General features: G+C 46.5%; 1 protein-coding gene across 1 annotated transcript in view; it reads left to right on the forward strand.

Moving 5' to 3' along the window:
- The window catches only part of LOC144143615 (uncharacterized protein C05D11.1-like), a 174,603-nt gene that overhangs the window by 104,738 nt on the left and 48,443 nt on the right, over positions 1 to 21,422 (forward strand). The window contains exons 9-13 of the mRNA XM_077675456.1: positions 6,473 to 6,575; positions 8,397 to 8,471; positions 8,572 to 8,682; positions 9,400 to 9,543; positions 11,054 to 11,230. Coding sequence (XP_077531582.1) covers positions 6,473 to 6,575; positions 8,397 to 8,471; positions 8,572 to 8,682; positions 9,400 to 9,543; positions 11,054 to 11,230 — 610 coding nt within the window. The remainder of the gene's footprint in view (positions 1 to 6,472; positions 6,576 to 8,396; positions 8,472 to 8,571; positions 8,683 to 9,399; positions 9,544 to 11,053; positions 11,231 to 21,422) is intronic.

Genomic DNA, 21,422 nt, shown 5'->3' on the forward strand with positions numbered 1-21,422 from the left:
GCACATTTTTATATGTGTGTCTAGCATTTCGTCCAGGCGTCAGTACGCCGATGTGGTCGGAACGCTTCTCTAAAGCTAGACATTCCGTTTTGATTCCATCTGGGTGAAACATTACCCGCGGCACTTCGTTTCATCTGTACAAAACGCTATATGCACAGTCGTTATTCGGAACACAAAGCCCCACATGCATTTGTACTCAGTTCACACGTGGTTGCATCGATAGTGGCTTTTCCAAAAATGAAAGCGCCGCTTGTCGACCTGCTCTGATATTTTTAATAAAAATTTTATCAGGATAAATAAAAAGCTTCTACAGCTTCACGGTGAAAAGAAATGTGTACATACCTTGAAATGCAAAAATCCGAGCTGCGTAATGCATGCACGTTCGTCACCTCGCCGTGCGTGAAGACAATAATCCTTGAATACGAGCGACGTCGAAGGTGTCTTTACATTCTAGTGCTCCACAGATGATGTCCTCGTAACATTAAAACTAACAAATAAAATGTGAGGCACTAAAATTCACAAGCACGGTGGCTGGCCGCTGGAATGAATGCCCACGCCGGGGATCGTGCCGAAGCGCTGGACATGGAAGAAGCCATTTTGCTTTTTCTTGCATACGAAACCTCCGCCAGGTTCATTTTTCAGAGACGCATTATTGAGCAGTTTTAATTAATGTATTTTACATTAAAATTATGAGGCAATTTTAAAATGCGGGGTTAATTATTTTGTTGTTATTTTGATTTTATAGGCTTTACTTTCTGCAAACATATATGAAGTACGACACCGATCCTCAGAATCGGCCGTTGAATCGGCACCCAAAACAAATATGGCCGCTCCGCGGCACAGCGAGCTTAGAAAAATTAGAGGCGACATGGTTATGAAGGCGAGCGCTGACGCTCGCGAAAAAAATTTATAACTACTGTAGGCACTGAATCACACGCGCGGTGTTTTTTGCTTGTCGCAAGCATTGCGGGCAACCACCATGCACCGGCGGCTGCAACTCGTTGCTACCTGGAAATTTTTGAGCGCTACAGGGACAGTATTTTTGAGGCGTGCTAAATGCAAAATGCTTGCAGCTAACGTGAATCGAATGTATTCGGGCAGAAACATTGCTTGCAGGGCTGCAGATTAATTTTGACCACCGATGGTGTGCACCGATCGAGCGCCGCAGTGCAGATCGACACACGGGCGGTTTTACCTTTCTCGTCGATCTGGAAAACAACCGCTGCGGCCGGATCGCACCCCCGTCCTTGGGCTTAGCAGCACACCGCCTAAAAAAAGCTAAGAGCTCTACTTTTTATTAGTGCCGTAAACCAATAGCACCGAACAATGTATTTGACCAATAGATATCCCCTATTGGTCTATTAGGCTGATACAACCAATAGCTATTGGTCCACTATCCCAATAGCTTTTGGTCCCAATAGCTATTGGTCCAATTGGGACCAATAGAACCAATATGAATTGGTTTATTGGACCAATACATGTCACTCTATCGGACCAATAGATTTTGTATTGGTCCTATAGATACTCAAATAGAACCAATAGCCTGACCTATAGGACCAATACATTATTTCTATTGGACCAATACAAATTTCTATTGGAATTTTTGCTAGGGTGGACATAGCAACAGTGCCATACACAGACATGAAGCCACACATCAGACACCTACTTCGCAACAGATGGCAAACACACTGGAGTGAACAAACAGATAACAAGTTACACGTTATAAAACCACGCTTGAGACCGTACACAACTGACACACGCAACAGATGCACAGAAGTTGCCCTTGCTAGGCTACGGATAGGGCACACACATGTCACACACTCGTATCTCCTCACGGGGTCTTCAAGACCCCAGTGTGGCAGGTGTGGAGAGGCCCTATCCGTAGTTCACATACTCATTCAATGCAAAGCACTTCACACAACACGACGCAAACACTTCCCACAGCTATACAGACTACACGTCCCACTACACCCAGCGTTTTTCCTCTCTGACGATCCCATGTTTTCTATCAAGTGCGTTTTTAAATATTTAGAAGAAATTCAATTTTTAGACCTCATTTCATACCACGCGTGATCACTCCCTGGCCCTATACACCAGCCATGCTCATTGTCGTTTTGTGATTTTACTTTTGTTTTTGCTGACTTTTCGTAGTGTTTAAGGTTTCACCCCTCATATATGACTATTGTTTTGGCGCTCTTTGCCCCAGTTGGCCTTGCGCCATAAACATCCAACCATCATCATCATCATCATCGGATCGAGCTCAATCCGGATCGGGCCTCTGCTACACGGCAGTTTCAATCACGATCGAGCTCGATCCCGCTCGAACTCAATCCTGGTTTCTCAAGCGCGATTGAGGCTTCCAAGCGCGATCGAACGAAAGCGGCGATACTCTCGTCCCCGCTGAGTAATGGCACAGAATGTGACAACTTCAACTAACGCCACAAATTGTGTCAAATAACTTGACCCAAATAAGCGTGAGGTAATATTTACATAGTTATGCATACCTACGACCGCGCGAAGTTACCAGACGCCGGCCGCAAGTACATTGTTAGCGCCATCTAGCGTACACGAGTGCAACCCATGCCATTTCTCGATCGCTATTGAAACGTGCCGTGTAGCAGGGGCAGTACGTCGAGCGCGCTCGAAAACTCAATCGCGATTCACTTCAATCGTGATTGAAAGTGCCCGTGTGACAGGGGTATTATTGTTTGAGCGGTCAGCCATTTTTTGTACTGCCTGTGTTTCAGGTACGCCGAAATTTCGACCTGTCGATTTAACTAATGCTTTCGCGTTTATACACTTGTGAACTTTGTTTCAGTGTAAAACTGAAGTGGAGTGTGTACCAGAATCAATGTTTGGGGACATTGCAGATTGTCCGAAAATTTAGTTCTTGGAAGGCTAATTAGCAAGAAGCTATTGTAATTGCACTAAATTTATCCACGACATTCAGAGCCTACGAAGTGTCCGGTAGTTCCAAACCAACGTTACTAGATTATTTTCAGTTGTAAAACTGGGCGGCGCTGCCCGGAACCGCCACCGATCCTTCTCTCTGTGGCGCTGCAGTCGCAACTGGCTCGGCAGCCGGGGCGCTCGCAGGCGGTTTCGCTTATGCTTCTCCCTTCGCGTTCCTAGTTCAGCGCTCGGCGCATACTTTTCTCGTGCGTGCGCGGGCGCGTGGGTGGGCGCACACATCTGGTAATTATTTACATTCTCGGAAGCAAATAGCTACAATAAACAGCAGACACAATGACATTTTTTTCGCCCCTTGTGTGGTTCTTCCGGGTCTTTTTTTTTGCCGAAGAGCAGTACTCGCAGTAGCCGGCGCATTCAGTGCCGCGGTCTCCGGCGTTTCTTGTTCGCGCGGTCTTTCTCAGTAGTGTTGAATGCGCGATGCCGTTCGATTGGCACGTTTAGTGATTTGCCAGCGACTGTATTCCATTGATGTGGGCCTCTGCATGTGAGGCTGATGCAGACAATGCCGACCTGCTTTATTCCCGGGTGTACCAGTGGCTACAGCAGCAACAATTAAGAGCAACACGGACAGGCACTTCTTCTCGGCTTCCAAAGATGCGACGCTTCGCTCGCTATGGATTAAGGCCATCCCGCGTGCGGATAAGGAAAATGATACCATGTCGGGCTAGTTGGTGGTCAGATACAAAGGAACGAACAGCGCACATTTTAACGAAGAAGCATTGTACTCTGTCCGTCCTTCGTTAAAATGTGCGCTGTTCCTTCCTTTGTAGCGGATAAGAAGCTTTCGACAAAGTCCAAAGTGTGCGACTGCCATTTTCACGAACAGGACATCGACAAATGGTTCGTACATGCAATGACGTTCTCTGAGGAATTCTCTGCGCACGTCATCAAATCGTATTTGGTGACGTGCATTTCTATTCGAGATTCCTTCAGCGAGAACGTGCCTTGAATGTGCAGGTTAAGTCGGCGCACAAACGCGCTAAGCTACTGCAAGCACCCTGGCAATTAAAGTTGTAGAGTTCGATTTAAATGAAAAAAAAAAAAAAACCTCCCAAGAGAAAATATTCTGCTGGTTTCTGCTGGTCCCCGTTGAGGTGGTTTATGGCCAAATTCCCAGCTGAGACCAGCAAGCAGCTGGGACCAGCAGGCTGTTGGTCCCCATTGGGACCAGCAAGCTGTTGGTCCCAGCAGGCTGTTGGTCCCCGTTGGGACCCACAGGCTTGCTGCTGCCAGTTAGAATTAGTCACTTGGTGGGCAAAATATATATCGCCAGTGGCATGTGCCTCCAGCTAGAACAGCATGATGTACACATTACACATGATGCATTCAGATGCATTTTATTTACCAGCAAATGTTGCAACTGCCATGCACACTTCCCTTGTCGTTTTTACAGTGAATTAATTTCCTGGCGTCTTGAACTCCTCTGGACAACTTATACAATGGATACTGAACAGCATTCCCATTATGAATTCATATCAGAACGGCATTCACCTTTGCACAGCAAGCGATGCAGGTAGCTTCTTTTCGTCGTCATCAGGGATTTAGTACACAGGACACGACCTCTAACAAAGACACACGAAGCGGCGAGTCCTACGTACCACACCATGACGCCGCGACATGCGGCCGTGTTCACGCTCACAAAAGTTCAGTGGGCAAAAAAAACGTCTTCGGCAACACTCGATGACATGACGCCGACATGGCCGATTTTTGCATTGTTGGTGGGCGAGCGTCCGTTTTTCTTTCTCTTTCTCTTTGGTTAGAAAATAGAATATTCGACGAGTATATTATGCCTAGAAATAGCTATAAAACCAGGACTCAAGGACCGAAGTGGGCACATACACTGCAGCTCTCCAATTGTTTCGGGACCAGGCTTATATTTATTCGTTTTAAGACCACAAAGTTGAGCTGTAGACGTCCTAGACGACCTTCGGCTAATGATTTGCTGATTCCAGAAGGTCCTTTAGCAGAGACCATCTGGGTACCAAGAAGCCCTGGGAGCAACTGTTGGTCCCAAATGCAGCCATTATGGTCCCAACTGCAGCCTTGTTGGTCCTAACAGCAGCCCAGCTGGTCCCAACTGAAGCCTTGCTGGTCCCAATAGCAGCCCAATTGGGACCAACTGGAGCCTTGCTGGTCCCAACTGAAGCCCTGTTGGGACCAACAGTGGCCTATCTGGGACCAGCAGCACCCTATCTGGGACCAGCAGCGGCCCAGCTGGGACCAGCAGCAGCCCAACTGGGACCAGCAGAAACCAGCAGCGGCCCAGCTGGGACCAGCAGAAACCAGCAGAGACCAGCTAAAACCAGTTCAAATATTTTCTCTTGGGCTTGCATACATGTATCTAAAATTCATTACTTTTTTTCTGTCAACATGCTTTGGTATTATTCACCGTAAGCAAAAAAGATGAGTTGATATCTAAATAAAAATGCTTGCATGTTTCTATTCATTACTTCGTTGTTGATTGTAAATAAAAAAAAACGTTGCATATATTTTCTACTTTGTGTCTGCCGTAAGGTGTGTACTGTGAAAACCAATAAATTTCTGAAAAGAACTTTATGCTTATTGACATGTAAGCTGGTTTAACTTCGTCAGATAAATGACTCAATAATTCTTTCAATTAGAGATATTTCGCATTTGCAGAAATGTCGCTTCTTAGTGACATACGTTTGGTAAAGCTAACTGTTGTCAGGGCAAAGCATGGAAAAGATACTATTCTAAAAAGGACGTCGAGAAAATTAAGAAGTTTCGTCTTCGAGTGGCCTTAATTACTAGAGCCACAAAGTGACGTAGCTCCAATTGATGGTGACCTTGCTTCTTTGGCTGGAAATAAAATGAGCGGTTTCATGATTTTTTTATAAAATTCGGAAGAGGCAATCAAAATAAGCTTTAACGGAGGCTTATTCTACGCTACCAGCTCGCTGCAGACCGTTCACGCTCGTGGTTGACTGCCAGCGAGCAGCAGCAGCCGACGCAAGCGCGCGCAAACTACGATGCGCTTCGGCTGACCTGTTGAAGAAAGCAAAGCAATCAGCCGTAACTAACGGCTTTTACGCCCCACATTAAGCGATCCTGAGCAGCTACTGGAAAGTACTCTAGCCTAGATGTAGTCTGGACGCGGATAACTTGGCGGGTAGCGGGTAGTCTTTAATATTATCGCGCGCTAACGTCATGAAAAGGCCGAAGAGGCATTGGGAGAGGCGCCGTTGCACGCGACGAGCAACGGCCGGGTAGAGCAAAATGCGGCGGTCCCGCCCTCTCGCGGCACGCCGAGAAACGGAGACACCGGCGATGCACGGCGCATTGGGAGAGTTTTACAACTGAACCTATCTAGTAACGTTGTTCCAAACAGCCCGACAGGGCAGTTTGGCTAATTGTTAATGTGGAAAATAAATTTAGAAACTCAATTGTTCTGCCTGTATGGACCCTAAAATGGACTTTTCGAATGTCTTCCGTCAATGTGAGCATCCTGGCTGCCACTTACCCTGCCTCTCCACCGCAGGCTGATCAGGAGCCTGACGGACATTGCGGCTGGCACCACTCCCCTGGACATGGAGAGGATGGCCGTTGTCATTCAGAGGAGACGCCTGCGCATACTCAACCAGGTGCCGCTGCATGCCTTGCCAGCGTCAGGGCTGTTTGGGCTGCAGACAGACGCTGTGGTAGCGAGCCATGTACACAGTGCTGCTTTACAGGCTATGAGCAAGATTTTTGTGAAACGCACTGCCTCAAAGGGCCTAATACATGCCTCTTACTGTTGCTTGTTTGCTCCCTTGTTTCAGTAAACATGCGTACAATAAAATTGACAGTTGGGCTAGTTGGTTTTGATTCATCGTAAGTAGCGCTAGAGACGGGACACAGAAGAGGAGACACACACGACGGCGTCGTGTGCGTCTCCTTTTCTGTGTCCCGTCTCTAGCGCTACTTACGATGAACATGCGTACAAACCATATAAAAATTGGCATTTGCAAGAACCAAGTTCTTGGTAGTTTGATTTGGCTTTCTCAAGTGCCTGAACTAGGAATATCTTGAGCGACACCGTAGGTGCTTTGAAACGGGTAGAGGGGGGGGGGGGGGGAGAGGTCATGCAAATTTTAAATGCCATCGACACCTGCTGCAGTTGATGGGGCACTGAAAAGTAAAATTATGCTGTCTATATCAGCTTATTACAATGCCATGAATAACAGATGCACTGCTCACAGTAGCAGCTGCTCATTAACACAGAAAATGTCAAAAAACTAAACGACTAGCGCTGCCCTATACACATTTCTCCACTACAATTTGTGACATTGCAAATCGTGAATCATGAAATGGGATTGGCTTAGTTTGCCGAAGTGTTTTTCTGAAATAAAAAAAAAGGAAAAAACTAAGGGTATGGGGTTCCTAAAAATCAAATAAATGTATCGTGCAACGTCTGCTTAGCACATGTTTTTAAGAAGGTAGAAAGAGAAGCTAGTAAGCATTATAAAATAGGCTGTTGCACTACTAGTGGTGGTGCAGGCTTCGTTTCAGTTTTGATTTCATCAGGTGTTGCCTTAGGACACAAGCGCAGCGAAAAAATGCATGCGGATGAACGCAACAATGGTCTTACTCTCTACCAGCACACACGTGTGTGTATGGAGTAGTCGGTGGAAAAAGTAAAAGTTTAATAGTGCAATTGGCTACACTGCTAAGATGGCCATCGACTTTTTTGATAGCAAACTGAGTGAGTTTAAGTGTCAGCACTGCACGGTAGCTTTTGGCTGAGGCTCAGCCTAATGGCCAGCCATTCTACTTGATCTTGTCATTTCGTGAATTGATGGAAAGGAAATGGGAGAGAAATACCAGCTTTAATAATTAATTTTCTGAATGAACAAGGCACCAATTGTTACCTAACAAAAGTCCAAGAGCTCTACAGATACAATATTTTAGTTTAAACGAAGAAGTCACTCAGCCTTTGGTGTACCTTTAAAGCCATGGGAAAATTTGTTCTGTGTGACTCTATTTCATCATATCTATTCTGTACAGGAATTTTAACTCAAGGTTAAAAAAATATTGCAGGTAGCAGCAAAGCGTGAAAAAATTAATTCATTCATTCGCCTTTATTTGTACGAAGTAACCAACAGTGCATGGCATTAAATGGTGGTGCACAAAAAAGGAAAAGAAAAGCATGTTAAGTTTGTCTGAAGGGCTGTCATCAGTAATAATTTCATGTGTGCAAAGTATGAACAGTAATGTTTGCTGATACTTTTATTGCACAGATACTTAAAAAAAAAAACTAATGGCTGTAGTCTTGGCCGTTTATGTTTGAGAAAGGAGCGACTCTCTTAGCTTTAAATTGGGTCTTCTTTGGCTGGCAGTTACATTTACGCACTCAAATGCAGCAGATTTGATGCAAGTTGCACCTTTTTGTTCTGCAACTTGTGCTTCTTTCTTGGCGCACATAGATTGAATCCTCACCACACGACACGATCGCAAACTACGTCATCCTGGACTTTCTCTACGGTGACACGGCGCAGGATGTAAGTGGCTTGCCTGAACATTCTGCTCTCCCCATGAAATTTTTTTCCTGCTTGTCTGTGAGCAATTTCTTATTGTGACAACGCGTGTGCGTGACTGCAGCTGCAAAGGAAGGTGAACCAGATACCAATATTCCTGAGCCTGCTGAAACAAGACAGGCAGTTTTGGCTCCACCTGCTGAAGAAGTATATGGTCAACAACAAGGCCGTCTGTGTGAGTGGACGAGTTCTTCATGTGCTGGCATTAAAAGTGCAGGGTACGAAACTTTTGTTTCCGAGTGCTTTCCCCAGCTGGGAAACCAGAACCTGCAGGCTGTGGTGGCCTTGTAGGGCCATTTGTACACCTGCTTTTATGCAGCACCCCATCATTGGCGTATGTACCCTGTGGCTGACGTAGGCAGTTCTGTGCTTACAAGTACTATGTGGTGGTTGGCTTGGAGGGAGGTCACTCGCAAGAGTGCGAAAATCTCATTTGCTTATCGGAAGCATTAGCCTGTTACTAAACTTGGTGGTCATGAACTTCTGCTAATGAGAGATAAGCTATTTTTTTGTGCTGATAACTTGCACCAAGGTTGAAATATGCTCATGATAAAGGGGTGTTGGTAACGATAGAGCTATGTTTCACAGTGCAGCTTCACTGCAGTGCACACCACTGTGGAGCAGTATTTATGTGTTTTCCCCCCTAGTCACTTCGGATCAAAATACTTTGCAAAGACCTCCTCGTGCAATGGCGGTAGAAGTTACTTTGTGCCCTTCTTGGTGTATGCTTGGGGAGTGAAAGAAGCAAATTTTGTACTGCACATTGTGGAGCATGGTGGTATGGGTTGAGACCAGTCTTGCTGCGAAGCCAAAGACGGCTGCAAGACAGGCATCACCTGAGCCGCGTGCTGGTTCGTTGTCTCCACACAGCCCTGTTGTTGGTGGCTCGCAGATTATTGGGGAGCCCAGCCCTGCCTTGCTGAAGCAGATGACCGAGGCGGAGGCACAGAGGATCCAGCGACAGCGTGAGACACTGGGCAAAGACGGCCTGCACAGGTGTGCCGAGACACTTGAGAGGGCCATTGAGGCCAACGAGGCAAGTCTCTGCGTTCCTGGTGCTATTCCACTGGCTTTAGGCCAACGGCCGTCTCATTGTGACGGCTTTACATCCCTTTGTCAGCTGAGACAACTGGATCTACAGGTAGTGACCTGCCCGTGCAGCTGGCGCACCAAAAATTGCTGGGTAGTGACAGGGTACATTTTCAGGTGGCATTGAATTTAATTCTCAACTTCTCCACTGCGGCTTTTAGCTATACAAACATAATGTGCGCATGTACACAACACTGGTGCAATATTTTTGTGCTGGATTATCCCATATTATTTTTGTGCATTTTCATTGATTCAAAATTTCGGAACCTAACTCCTAACTTGACTTTGTTCTTGGTTAAAGAGCTTTCTTTTTGTGTGAAGCTGTCTGTCCATGCGCAAAATTTAATAGCAGGAGGGGCCTCGTGAACTTGTTACAAGCAGCTCCTGGAGGGTCAATTTGTGTGTGGCAGCCTCATTAGTTTTGCACAAAAACAAAGGGTTTCTTGCCAGAATAAGCACCACTCCTGTAGTAGCTTCCCCAAGTAGGCTTACGAGCTCAACAAATGGCAAAGCCATTGATCACAGCCCGCTCTTGTTAATGCTTCTTGTGAGAACCGCATTTATCTTGGGATATCTTTTTTTATTTGCCACTTGTGTGCTGAAGTGACGAAAAAATTAGAAGAAATTTTTTCGCCATGTGGCGTCTGGTCTCTCACAGCGACAGGCAACAATAAATCGTTGCGTATGATAATGTGCCCACTCAAGCTGCCGTTCAAAAAAAATTCATTTCTGGTGCACAGGGATCGCCCAGCATGGACAGGTCGTTATCTGTGAAGCCAGTCACGGCTGTAAAAGCTCCAGAAGCGCTGCACCCCAGTGTGTGCAAGCATGTTGGACAGGTGCTGTGTTGTGTTTCTGTTGAGCATGTCGCTTTCTTCTTGCCCTTTGCTGGTTAGTTAGCAGTGAGACAGGGGCTGCCTCATTCTTTTTTTCCCCCACGCATACTGGTAGCCGTGCCAAAACGATCAATGGCTGCTTTCATTTCAGCAGGTTTCTATGCAAAGCCAGTGTATTTAGCTTTCACGACATCTGAAAGAGCACCTTCCTGCCCTCGAGTTGACCCCGTATTGGCTATTGATGCACGCAGTTGCATACAAAACCGTAAGCACCAGTGCTAAGGGAGGCTTCAGGAAGGGAGAGTACGAATTAGGAGTGTGCAGGGGTTTTACTAAACCTCTTGAGTTAAAGCTGATAGCAAATTCTTCTATTCTGTCATCCCAGTTATAATTTTCGGTTGTTTGTAAAGAGATTGAAGATGTACTACAGCTTTTCTCATTTTTCATTTGTTCACTATGAAGGCTTTTATTTCCCATTCCCTGTGCTTGAACCACAGGGGCTCCTTTTCCCCAATTAAAAGCACCACCACCACCATTGATAGCTCCCCTTCCTTTTGGAGATCCCCATATTTGTGACAACCTCCTAGAGTGTGCCTGGCCAACGAGTACGCCATCTTGCAGAAGGAGCCACCCAAGGAGATGATCCTGGCCGTGCAAGTGCCCTCCACTTCGACCATCAGCTTCCATGGCCTGACGCGGGCCTGCAACGCCCAGGGGGACAAAGGCATCCTGTCCTTTGACCTCCGCGGGATCCCCTTCCGCTTCGAGCTGGACCACATCAAGAGCAACTTTGTCTCAGTAAGGCTGGACTGACCACGCCGGCAGCAACCTGTGGGATGGGCACATTCACTAGTTTGCGTAGTTGGCGGGGACCATTGAAAATGAGCGCGTGATTGTTACAGATAGCACTGTACATAATCAGTTTCCGAGACAGAGGCAGTTATATGCCTTTGGGGAGAGAAGGGTCTCCCAGGGAGGAGGAGAGTGCTCATGGGCTCAAGGGGCAGGCTGGCGCGTCAGCTGGTGGAGGAGGGCGTCAATGGCACCTCCCGGTGAGTCGAACGAGCCCTCGGCTGCGTCCTCGTGATGCCGCGGTGGGGATCGGGGCTCTGGTTCTCAAGTTCTAGCCTGCTAGCCAGGTAATACGGTCCCATTTGTAGCTGCGAACCCCACTAGTTATTTCTAGTTTAAGTTTTAAATGTATTGTATTTAAAAGCAGGTTTCAAATTTACATTCAGTATGCTGCAAGAGATATCCACTAATTTTCATGACATAGCTCAAATATTGAACATAAACGTTGTCAAGGACGCTAGTTGTTGCCTTTAATTTCAGCAAGAGAGGGAAATCCATTGTAGATATACGTAGCTGCAGCATTAGCTTACTCAAGAAATAAAAAATAAGGAACTATCCAAGCTAGCTGCAAATTTCCAAGCAAAATTTGGTGAGTGTTTAACAAGATAGAAGAGACAGCACTTAGGTGTTGAAGAGTATTTTTCAGGGTTCGCACAGGTCCTTGAAAACCTTGAAAACCCTTGAATTCAGAAGTGTCAATTTCAAGGCCTGGAAAGTCCTGGAATTTTTAAATGGTCCTTGAATATCCTTGATTTTTATGGAGAGAATCAATGGCCCTGACTTTTCACAAAAATTTAAAGCATTTGTCGTGTATTTTAGGTGTTAACAAATCTAAAGAAATGTAACAATCAGTGTATTGCTTGAAATTTCAAAAAGTTTTGTGGATTTTCTTTATTACAGGCAAAATTTGGAGCAGGCCAATCCAATCCAATCCATGTCACAATACAATCCAGTGAAAGCCATCTTCTGTTCTCTATCTTGCATCTTCCAAGTCTGTGGACGTTTGCTCATTGCATGTTTGCTGTGCCTCATACGCTCCATCTGTGTTCGCTTTTACGTGCAAATGGTGGACGCGTACATAGTTCGTCCTGCCTTAGAGCAACACTTGCTGATTCAGTTTCAACTGATACTCTTGCTGACAAAGCAGGACATGCAGGCAACATTAACGAAGTTTTGAAATCAAACAGCCTGAGCAAAACGTGAAAAAAGAAAAACCTCTAAATACCAACCATGAAATAAAAAATAAAGCTGGGGGAACATTCACACACCTGTTAGTGGCTATCTAACTGCAATATTGTGCTTAGGTATTGTGCAATAAAAAACTTGCATTGTGTTGAAAAAGCTATAGATAATCTCAGATAAAACATTAGATGGGGACCTTGAAAATGTGTTTTCTGGTCCTTGAAAGTCCTTGAAAACCCTTGAATTTTTGCTTTTGAAGCCTGTGTGAACCCTGATTTTTTTCACTCACAGCTGTGCATTGCTCTGGATGCAAAGGATAATATATTTATCTGTTATTATCATACCGCTTTGTTAACAGTTTTTATTTGTAACTAAGTAAATTAATATAAAGTGTCCTTACCAGAACTATAAAAACTTTTGGGTAGGCCACTTGTCAGTCCTGTGGATGTGGAAATGCTGCTATGTGGAAATGCTGCTAGGGTCTACCAATTTACTACTCATGCATCCAGCCTTGACTCTGCTTACCTACCTATTTTCTACAGTCATAAATGCAAAAAATGCTCTGAATTTTTGATGGGCATGTATTACAATACTACCAGGCAAAAACTGCTGAAGGGCAAGTTGGTGTTGTGAAGTGGATAAGTTGCAGCACAAAGGATGTGCAGGGAAATGCATGGTCTGAGCACTAATGCAAGGAGGCCTAACATTACCACTTCCCAGACCTTTCAAATGCCGCAATTTCGGATTTTTTAGATGTCATCAGGGAACTGTGAAATAACTTTCCAGAAATCTTTCTAATAAACAGGGGTGAGACAGCTGCGCATATTGCGCATTTTTGATACAAACGTGTTTTCCTGCACCAGACTGCTCCAAAAGCTTGAAAATTGCAAAAATTGCACAAAAATGCTCCAGAACAGTCTTAGAGCCAAAGCATAAGCTGGATCCAACCGTGGCGATGTGTTGTATGGTGAAGGGTAGAAACCACAAACGGTGGCCGTCGGAGCCCAGGTCAAGCTCCGGCGGATGGGCTCCCTGTCTGTCTACCAGGCAGGGAGCTCCGGGACCTCTTTGACTACCAGGGTAAGGTCAAAGAAAAAAGTACCCCCGTCTCCCTGCTTTCCAATGTATCATATGGCATTTTCCAAACCCCCCCTCAAACGTGATCGGCCCCCCAAAAGGGGCCGCACCGAAGTTTCGTTCCCACCTCTTTCATCAACTGTCTTGTCAACAACCGTGAATAACTATGCTCGTTTTCTTGTGATTGAGTCACTTGACTCAGCAAGACCTGTCGCTTCCATGTCCGTATTCTTGATCTCTAAATTTCTGCAAAGCACCATAGGTGGCAAATATCAAGCTAAAAAGCTCAGGACCGGAGAAATCCTTGTAGAACTCAATGCCGAACAACAAGCCCGCACTCTTCTTGCACAAACCCGCATCCATGATCTGGAGATCAGGGTCACGCCACACAGGAGCCTAAACAGCTCCCAGGGTGTGATTTCTGAGACAGATCTCCTGACGGAAACAGATGCTGACCTTCTCGAAGGTTTAAAGGATCAGGGCATCACAGCTGTGCGGCGCATCACGATGCGCAGGGATGACAAGATAATCCCCACCAAACACATCATCCTGACCTTTGACCGCTCGGCACTTCCACAATATATAAATGCAGGCTTCATCCGATGCTCCATTCGTCCTTACATTCCGAACCCGCGCCGCTGCTTCAAGTGCCAGCGGTTCGGGCACGGTACAAACTCTTGCCGTGGCCGAACGACGTGTGCAAAATGCGCCGCGTACGATCACCCCAGCAACAACTACCCTTCCGACACCCTCACGTATGTGAACTGCGGGGGGCCGCATGCAGCGTACTCCCGCAAATGTGAAAAATTTCAAACAGAGAAAAAGATCATCAACATCAAGATAACTGAGAACATCACCTTCCCAGAGGCGCGAAAGGGGTTTGCCTCTTTCCCCCTGGGGAGGTACGCCGACGCAGCTCGCCGGGGGGCGGAGTGGTGTCTGGTGTCCACAGGGACCCAGTTCAGCGAGTCTGACCTGGTCCCACCCCCGCCCCCCGCTGGGTTGCTTCACGCAGCCCAACCCGGCACCACGCTGCTTGCTGAGGCAGCAGCGGTTGTGGTGCAAACCACTTCTGTTGGGACCGGTGCCGCTCCCGCCTCCGCCTCCCCGTCCTCCAGTGCGTTGGAGGTTACCGAGGTGATGGACACCACGGGCCCCGCATCGGCTCCCACCGCCACCGCACCGCCCGTGCCACTTTTGGCGTCCCCGACGCCCGCGGAGGTGGCGGCTTAAACGAAGGGCTCCCGAAGGGGGGCCAAGTCCGGGGGGCCCAGTCCGTCAGGCACCCCTCGGACATCCGACGACGAGATGGATGTCGGGCCGTTCCTGCCTGCAACGCAGCGCAAGGAGCGGCCTCCGACGCCCAAGCCAGCAGCAGAAAGGCCCAAAAAGCCAAATCCTAGAGTAACAGCCCCGAAAGACACATGAACACACATACACACAGACTTCAGTAGCTTCTAAATCTCCATAATGGGAAGAGAAAATATTACTCAATGGAACTGTAGAGGCCTCATTAAAAATCTTGATGATGTCCATGAGATATTGCATTCGAACCAGCCAAGTGTGATGTGTCTTAAGGAGACGCATTTGAATCCCAATCACACAAATTTCTTAAATAGGTACATGGTATTCAGAAAGGATAGGGTTGGCTGCACACTCTTCGGGCGGTGTAGCCATAATAGCCCGGAAATCCCTAGCATGCCACCCTATCACTCTCAACACCGTCCTTGAGGCTGTAGCAATACGCACAATAATTTTTAATAGGTTGATAACGCTATGCTCAATTTACATTCCTCCTGATTACGCACTTTCCAGCTCTGACTTCGAGGCGCTGGTCGACCAGCTGCCCGAACCGTACATCCTAACAGGCGACCTTAATGCACACAACTCTCTTTGGGGCTCCTCCAGAACGGATGCCCGAGGTCGCCTGATAGAGAAATTTCTTACATCTTCAGGAGCATGCCTTTTCAACAAAAAGCAGCCTACATACCATAACTTAGGACATAATACATACTCACATCTCGACTTGGCTATTGGTTCTGCAATTCTCTTTCCATGTCTTGAGTGGGGCGTGGGCACTGACCCATATGGTAGTGACCATTTCCCCACTTCCCTAACATATATAGGTAAAGGCCCATGCAGTCCATCTTCCCATAACAGGTTTAATGAATCAAAAGCAAACTGGAGTATATTCACAGAAACATCTAAACTACACCACACAACCATAGAACACCTACACGTGGAGGAAGCATCCCAACTCATCATGGCACACATCCGCGACGCTGCCGAAAAGTCCATTCCCCACGCCTCCAGTGCTCCGCGCAACCAAATGAGACCGTGGTGGAATGAGGACTGTAAGCGGGTGCGAGAGGCCCAGAACAAGGCGTAGGGTGTCCTTCGCCGGTACCCCACATCAGATAATCTCATTTCTTTTAAACGGGCCAAGGCTTTTGGGAAGCGAGTGCGCCGTGAGGCGAAAAGGTAGAGTTGGCGCACCTTCCTCACTTCCATCAACTCATACACTGACACGCGAAAAGTATGGACACGAATACATGAACTAAAAGGGCAACAGACACACAGCCTGCCCCTGGTTAGTACAACAGGGGACACACTGGAAGACCAGGCTAACACACTCGCACAACACTTCCAACATGTGTCCAGTTCAGCGCACTACACCAACACTTTCATAAAACACAAAACATCCTGTAAGAAGAAGTCCTTGCGAGACAGTAATAAGTCGACCTCATCTTATAACACCCCCTTCTCACTGCATGAGCTGAAGATCGCACTTAGTACTTGTAAACCTTCAGCTCCAGGTGCAGACAACATTACATACACTATGATTCAACACTTGCACACAGACACACTTGAAACCCTCCTTCACCTCTACAACAAAATATTTCTTTCGGGGCACCTCCCAGGGTCATGGAGGGAGGCCGTCGTAGTGGCCTTTCTGAAAGAAGTGAAGGACCCTTCCTCTCCCGCAAGTTATCGTCCCATCGCCCTCACAAGCTGCCTGTGTAAGCTGTTCGAGAAGATGATCAATAGGAGACTCATGTACTTCTTAGAGTACTATGGTCTTCTCGACAGCTGCCAGGCTGGCTTCAGGGCTGGGAGATCCACCAATGATCAACTGGTTGCATTGGAAACATATCTAAAAGATGCCTTCATTCATAAGCAGTATTGTATAACAGTCTTCTTCGATATGGAGAAGGCCTATGACACGGCCTGGCGGTACGGCATCTTGTGTGACCTCAAGTCGTTTGGTGTTTCCGGCAACATGCTGAACACGCTCAGTAGCTACGTGTCGGAAAGGACCTTTCGAGTGAGGGTTGGCAGTGCCCTTTCGAATGTATACGTGCAGGAAAATGGCGTCCCTCAAGGCGGTGTCTTGAGCTGCACACTGTTTATTGTTAAGGTGAACTCACTTCGGAAGGCATTGCCACCAACCATTTCCTGTTCTATATATGTAGATGACGTTCAAATATCTTTTAAGTCCTGTAACTTTTCAGTTTGTGAACGCCAAGTCCAGCTTGGAGTGAACCAACTTGCTGGCTGGGCGGATACAAACGGTTTTAAACTGAACCCTGGAAAGAGTACTTGTGTTGTGTTCTCCCGCAAGCGCGGGATTAAGGCAGACCCGGAGATCACCCTTCATCGCGCTTCTATCCCTGTAAAAAAGGAGCACAAGTTTTTAGGTGTCATATTTGATGAAAAACTCACGTTCATTCCACACATCAAACAACTTAAACATAAATGCCTGAAAACACTAAACATTCTCAAAGTCCTCTCCCACCAGTCCTATGGTGCAGACAAAGAACTCCTTCTTCGCGTTTTTACCGCCTTAGTCGGGTCTCGGCTAGACTACGGTAGTGTTGTGTATGGGTCGGCATCAAAAACAGCACTAAAAATGCTTGACCCAGTTCTCCATTTGGGCCTGCGCCTTGCGTGTGGTGCTTTCCGCACTAGCCCGGCCCAGAGTCTGTACGCTGAAAGTAACAAATGGTGCCTGGAACATCAACGAATGTACATAGATTTATTATATGCTTTTAAGGTCTCATCATTCAAAAACCATCCTTTTAAACCTGTCCTCAACGATACATCTACAACCCAGCTATTCTCAAATCGTCCATCTGTTCTTTTGCCCTACTCTCTGAGGGTGAGAGAGGAAGCTTCAGGTATTTCCGTTGGGTTTTTAGATGTCTGTACATCATCATCATTTTCTGACGTTATACCACCATGGCAACTGCAGCCTGTTTGTTGTGATGTTTCTTTTATGAAAATAGATAGATTCTGCAGCATTTCTTGTCGCTTCAGGATAAATATAAATGTGCCGAATTCTATAGCGATGCCTCGAAAACTTCAACTACAGTGTCGTGCGCCGCTCATGGTCCCAACTTTATTGCTTGCAGAACCATGAGTGTACACACCACTATCTTCTCTGCAGAAGCATATGGCATTTTACTAGGGGTGTGCGAATATCAATTTTTTAATTTCGAAGCGAATTCGAATAATAAAAACAAAGTTCGAATCGAATCGAATATTTTTCGAATATTTTTCGAATACGAATACTTATTGTTTTTTGTAAAATTAAAGTTTCCACCATCTAGAGACACAAAAACTGCAACTTTATTGCACAACAAATCATACTAAGTAAAATTAGGAATTACACAATACCATTGCACTCAACAGGTTAAGGTCTGCACTCACTTAAATGTTAACATGGAGAAAGGTTAACTGCTCGACATGTTCGGGGAGCAGTGACAACCTCCTGCTCGTCACGACTCCACCAGATACCGAAAACAGCCGCTCACTTGAGACACTAGTGGCTGGCATGCTCGAGCTCGTGCACGTTGCCGTGCGCTGATACAGCAAAATCTCGATGATACTAATCTTGCGGGACCGCGAAAAATATTCGTATCATCTGAAATTCGTATGAACCAACACAGACCAAAAAATTGAGCGCTGAAAAAAGTTTTCGTTTATTTCTTCTCTTACTTTCGCGTGAAGAAATTCATGATTTTTTCTGCTTTTTTTTAACCCCCATGTCGCAAAGCAGTCCTTTCTGGAGCACGTAAAGCTTCGCGCTCGTCTCCTCACTCGCTGTGCCCAAGCTCGCTACACGCCGCAACAGTCAAGCGTGAACCGCATATATGGTGCGTTTTTGCACGCGATTCGCTCGCCTCGGCTCTGTGAGCGCTGTATTTTCACGCCCTTATCGACGATTTCGCGCCCGCGGTAGCGCCTACCTCGGTCAGAAAATGACTCACGACGCGCGCGGCAGAATGGAGGAGCCTGACTACTTGCGATGAGATCGAGACAGCCGGCTTGGCTCCGCCGGAGATGGTTAGGCTTAGCACCACGGCAAATATTTTACAGGCGCTTTCTAGCGGCGCGGATGATGTTTTATAGTACCGTTTTCGCATGCATTATCAGCTCCTTTACCGCACAAGCAACTTCGTGTCTCCCTTGAGCCGCATATTAAAGAGCGGTTAGAAGCGGTCGCTGGAGCGCCCGCGCCACTTCGCGGCTGGAGCCGACGCCATGTTGACGCCGCCGGCCGCGCCGCGCGCAGCGTGGGGGTGGTTTCCCGGCGGTGTCAGCGCGCGTTGGGCGTGCGCAGAGCGTTTTCGCGAGCAGAAAACAACAACCCCGATACAGCCTGCGAAAGCACGTACCGTTCGCCGTGTATATGCTTCGCCACTTTGCTGCTGAGACACGCTCCAATTTTCTTTTTTTTTTTTTTTAGTTTTGGGTGGTTCGAATATTTCGAACCATAAAAGTGTCATTCGAATCGAATCAAATATTCGAAGTTTCGAATATTCGCACACCCCTACATTTTACTCATCGTTCAGCACATTCTTAAAAAACAAATTCCTAAGTCCGTCATCTTCACAGACTCTTTGAGCGTTGTGCGTGCATTGTCTTCACACAGACCTAGGAAAAACCACATTGTCAATCTTGTCTTTAATTTCATAATGTCTATATATGCAAATAATTTTCAACTAATCCTGTGCTGGGTTCCAGGCCATGCTGGAATCGCGGGGAATGAGACCGCAGATGAAATGGCCGCCACTGCTGCACTTGCAAACACAGTGGACATAACAACAATACCCTACACTGACCTCAAGCCACACATCCGACAACACCTTCGCAAAACGTGGCAAGCCGACTGGAATACACAGACAGACAACAAGTTACACATAATAAAGCCACACTTAGGACAATACACTAGTGACTCGCACAACAGATTCATCGAAGTTGCCCTAGCTAGATTACGGATAGGCCACACACACGCGACACACTCCCATCTGCTCACTGGATCTCCAAGACCCCTGTGTAGCAGGTGTGGGGAGGGCCTATCCGTACTTCACATCCTCATTACATGCAAAGCACTCCAGACAACAAGACGCAAGCACTTCCCTCAGCTCTACAGACAACACATTCCACTACACCCAGCACTCTTTCTAGCGGATGATCCCGTGATTCCTGTGCAACGCACTTTTAAGTGTCTCAGTGACATCAAGTTTTTACATATCATTTCCTATCACGCGTAGTTTTTAAAGCTTTATTTCATGCCACGCACCATCACAACCTGGCCCTTTACACCAGCCATCCTCACTGTCTTGTATTGATTTTACTTTTGTTCTTGCTTACTGATTTCAGTGTCTACGTTCTCACCTCTCATATTTAACCACTCTTTTGGCGCTCTTTGCCCCAGTTGGCCTTGCGCCATTAACATCCAACCATCATCATGGGAAGTTGTACGACTCAAAAGACGGGAGTTCATCAAAAGCAAGGTGGTGCCCGCGAATTCGCTTTGTTTCAGCGATGACTGTGAGGTGGTGTGCACGCTTGAAGTGAAATTTCGGTCTCATTGCGGTGTTATAAAGCGCTGAGTTATTGCTGCCTTTGACAGCGAGCTTGCGAGCGGCGGGAATGGGACTGCAGAAGTGCCGGTGCAGGCTATATAGGCGCAAAATGTTCAAGCAGTGTCCGATAGCGGGACGGGCTATTATTGCATGCGAGTAGTAATGGTTAATCTGTCAGAAGGGAAATTTAATGCCAAAAGGGAGCTGGCTAAACACACCAACGTTACTGAAATTACTTTCGTAGTGAACGTGCACCTCGGGGACTGAAATGGAAGGGCGCGACTACTGTCACCTCGCTTTGCGCAAATTTTGCCGTGGCTCTTCACTTGTGCGTAAAAGCAAGCCTGAGATTACAAAAATAATAATTTCCGAATTCACATCATAGTAAAAATGCCTTACCATTGCTTAGTTTTTCAATTCGATATTTTCAATGGAACTACATGCTATCTATGCATAGAGCCTAAGAATTTAAAAATGGTTTGTAAATAGGTAGTGCAGTTGGTACCTTGTGATACTCTGGTAGAAAAAAGCTTTACTGAAAGGCTGTTTCACTGTTACGTACGTTCAAAACCGATTAAAAAGTGCACTTTTCCTCACTGAGTTTCCAAAAAATTGATTTTTTAGTCTGCTAAGGTCACATAATAAATGTCTTTCTTCTGCTCCAAAGGAAGGTTCTTCTGCTCCAAAATCGAGATTTCGCTGCTCCAAAAACTGCTCCCAAATCTGATTCAGCTGTCTCACCCCTGAATAAATGAGGGCTCCCACGTACAGAAGCCGCAGTTTGGAGTTTGCCAGTGCTAACTAAACTGTTTGTAAACACCTGAGGGCTAAGCACACCAAGTTGCCAAGCCAGTGCTATCAGTGCCTCTTTGTTGTTTCTGTCTGTCTCCGACATCATATTAAAATATGTTGCCCATCTTGTTTGTCGCCATGTTTGCTGAAGCTACCTCCACATTTCTGCACATTTTGTAGCCACATCAAAAGCAAGGCAGACGAGGCAGTTCTCC

The sequence above is a fragment of the Haemaphysalis longicornis genome, unplaced genomic scaffold (genome assembly GCF_048455015.1).
Source record: "Haemaphysalis longicornis isolate Haplotype H1 unplaced genomic scaffold, Haemaphysalis longicornis Haplotype H1 scaffold_1, whole genome shotgun sequence".
Lineage (NCBI taxonomy): Eukaryota > Metazoa > Arthropoda > Arachnida > Ixodida > Ixodidae > Haemaphysalis > Haemaphysalis longicornis.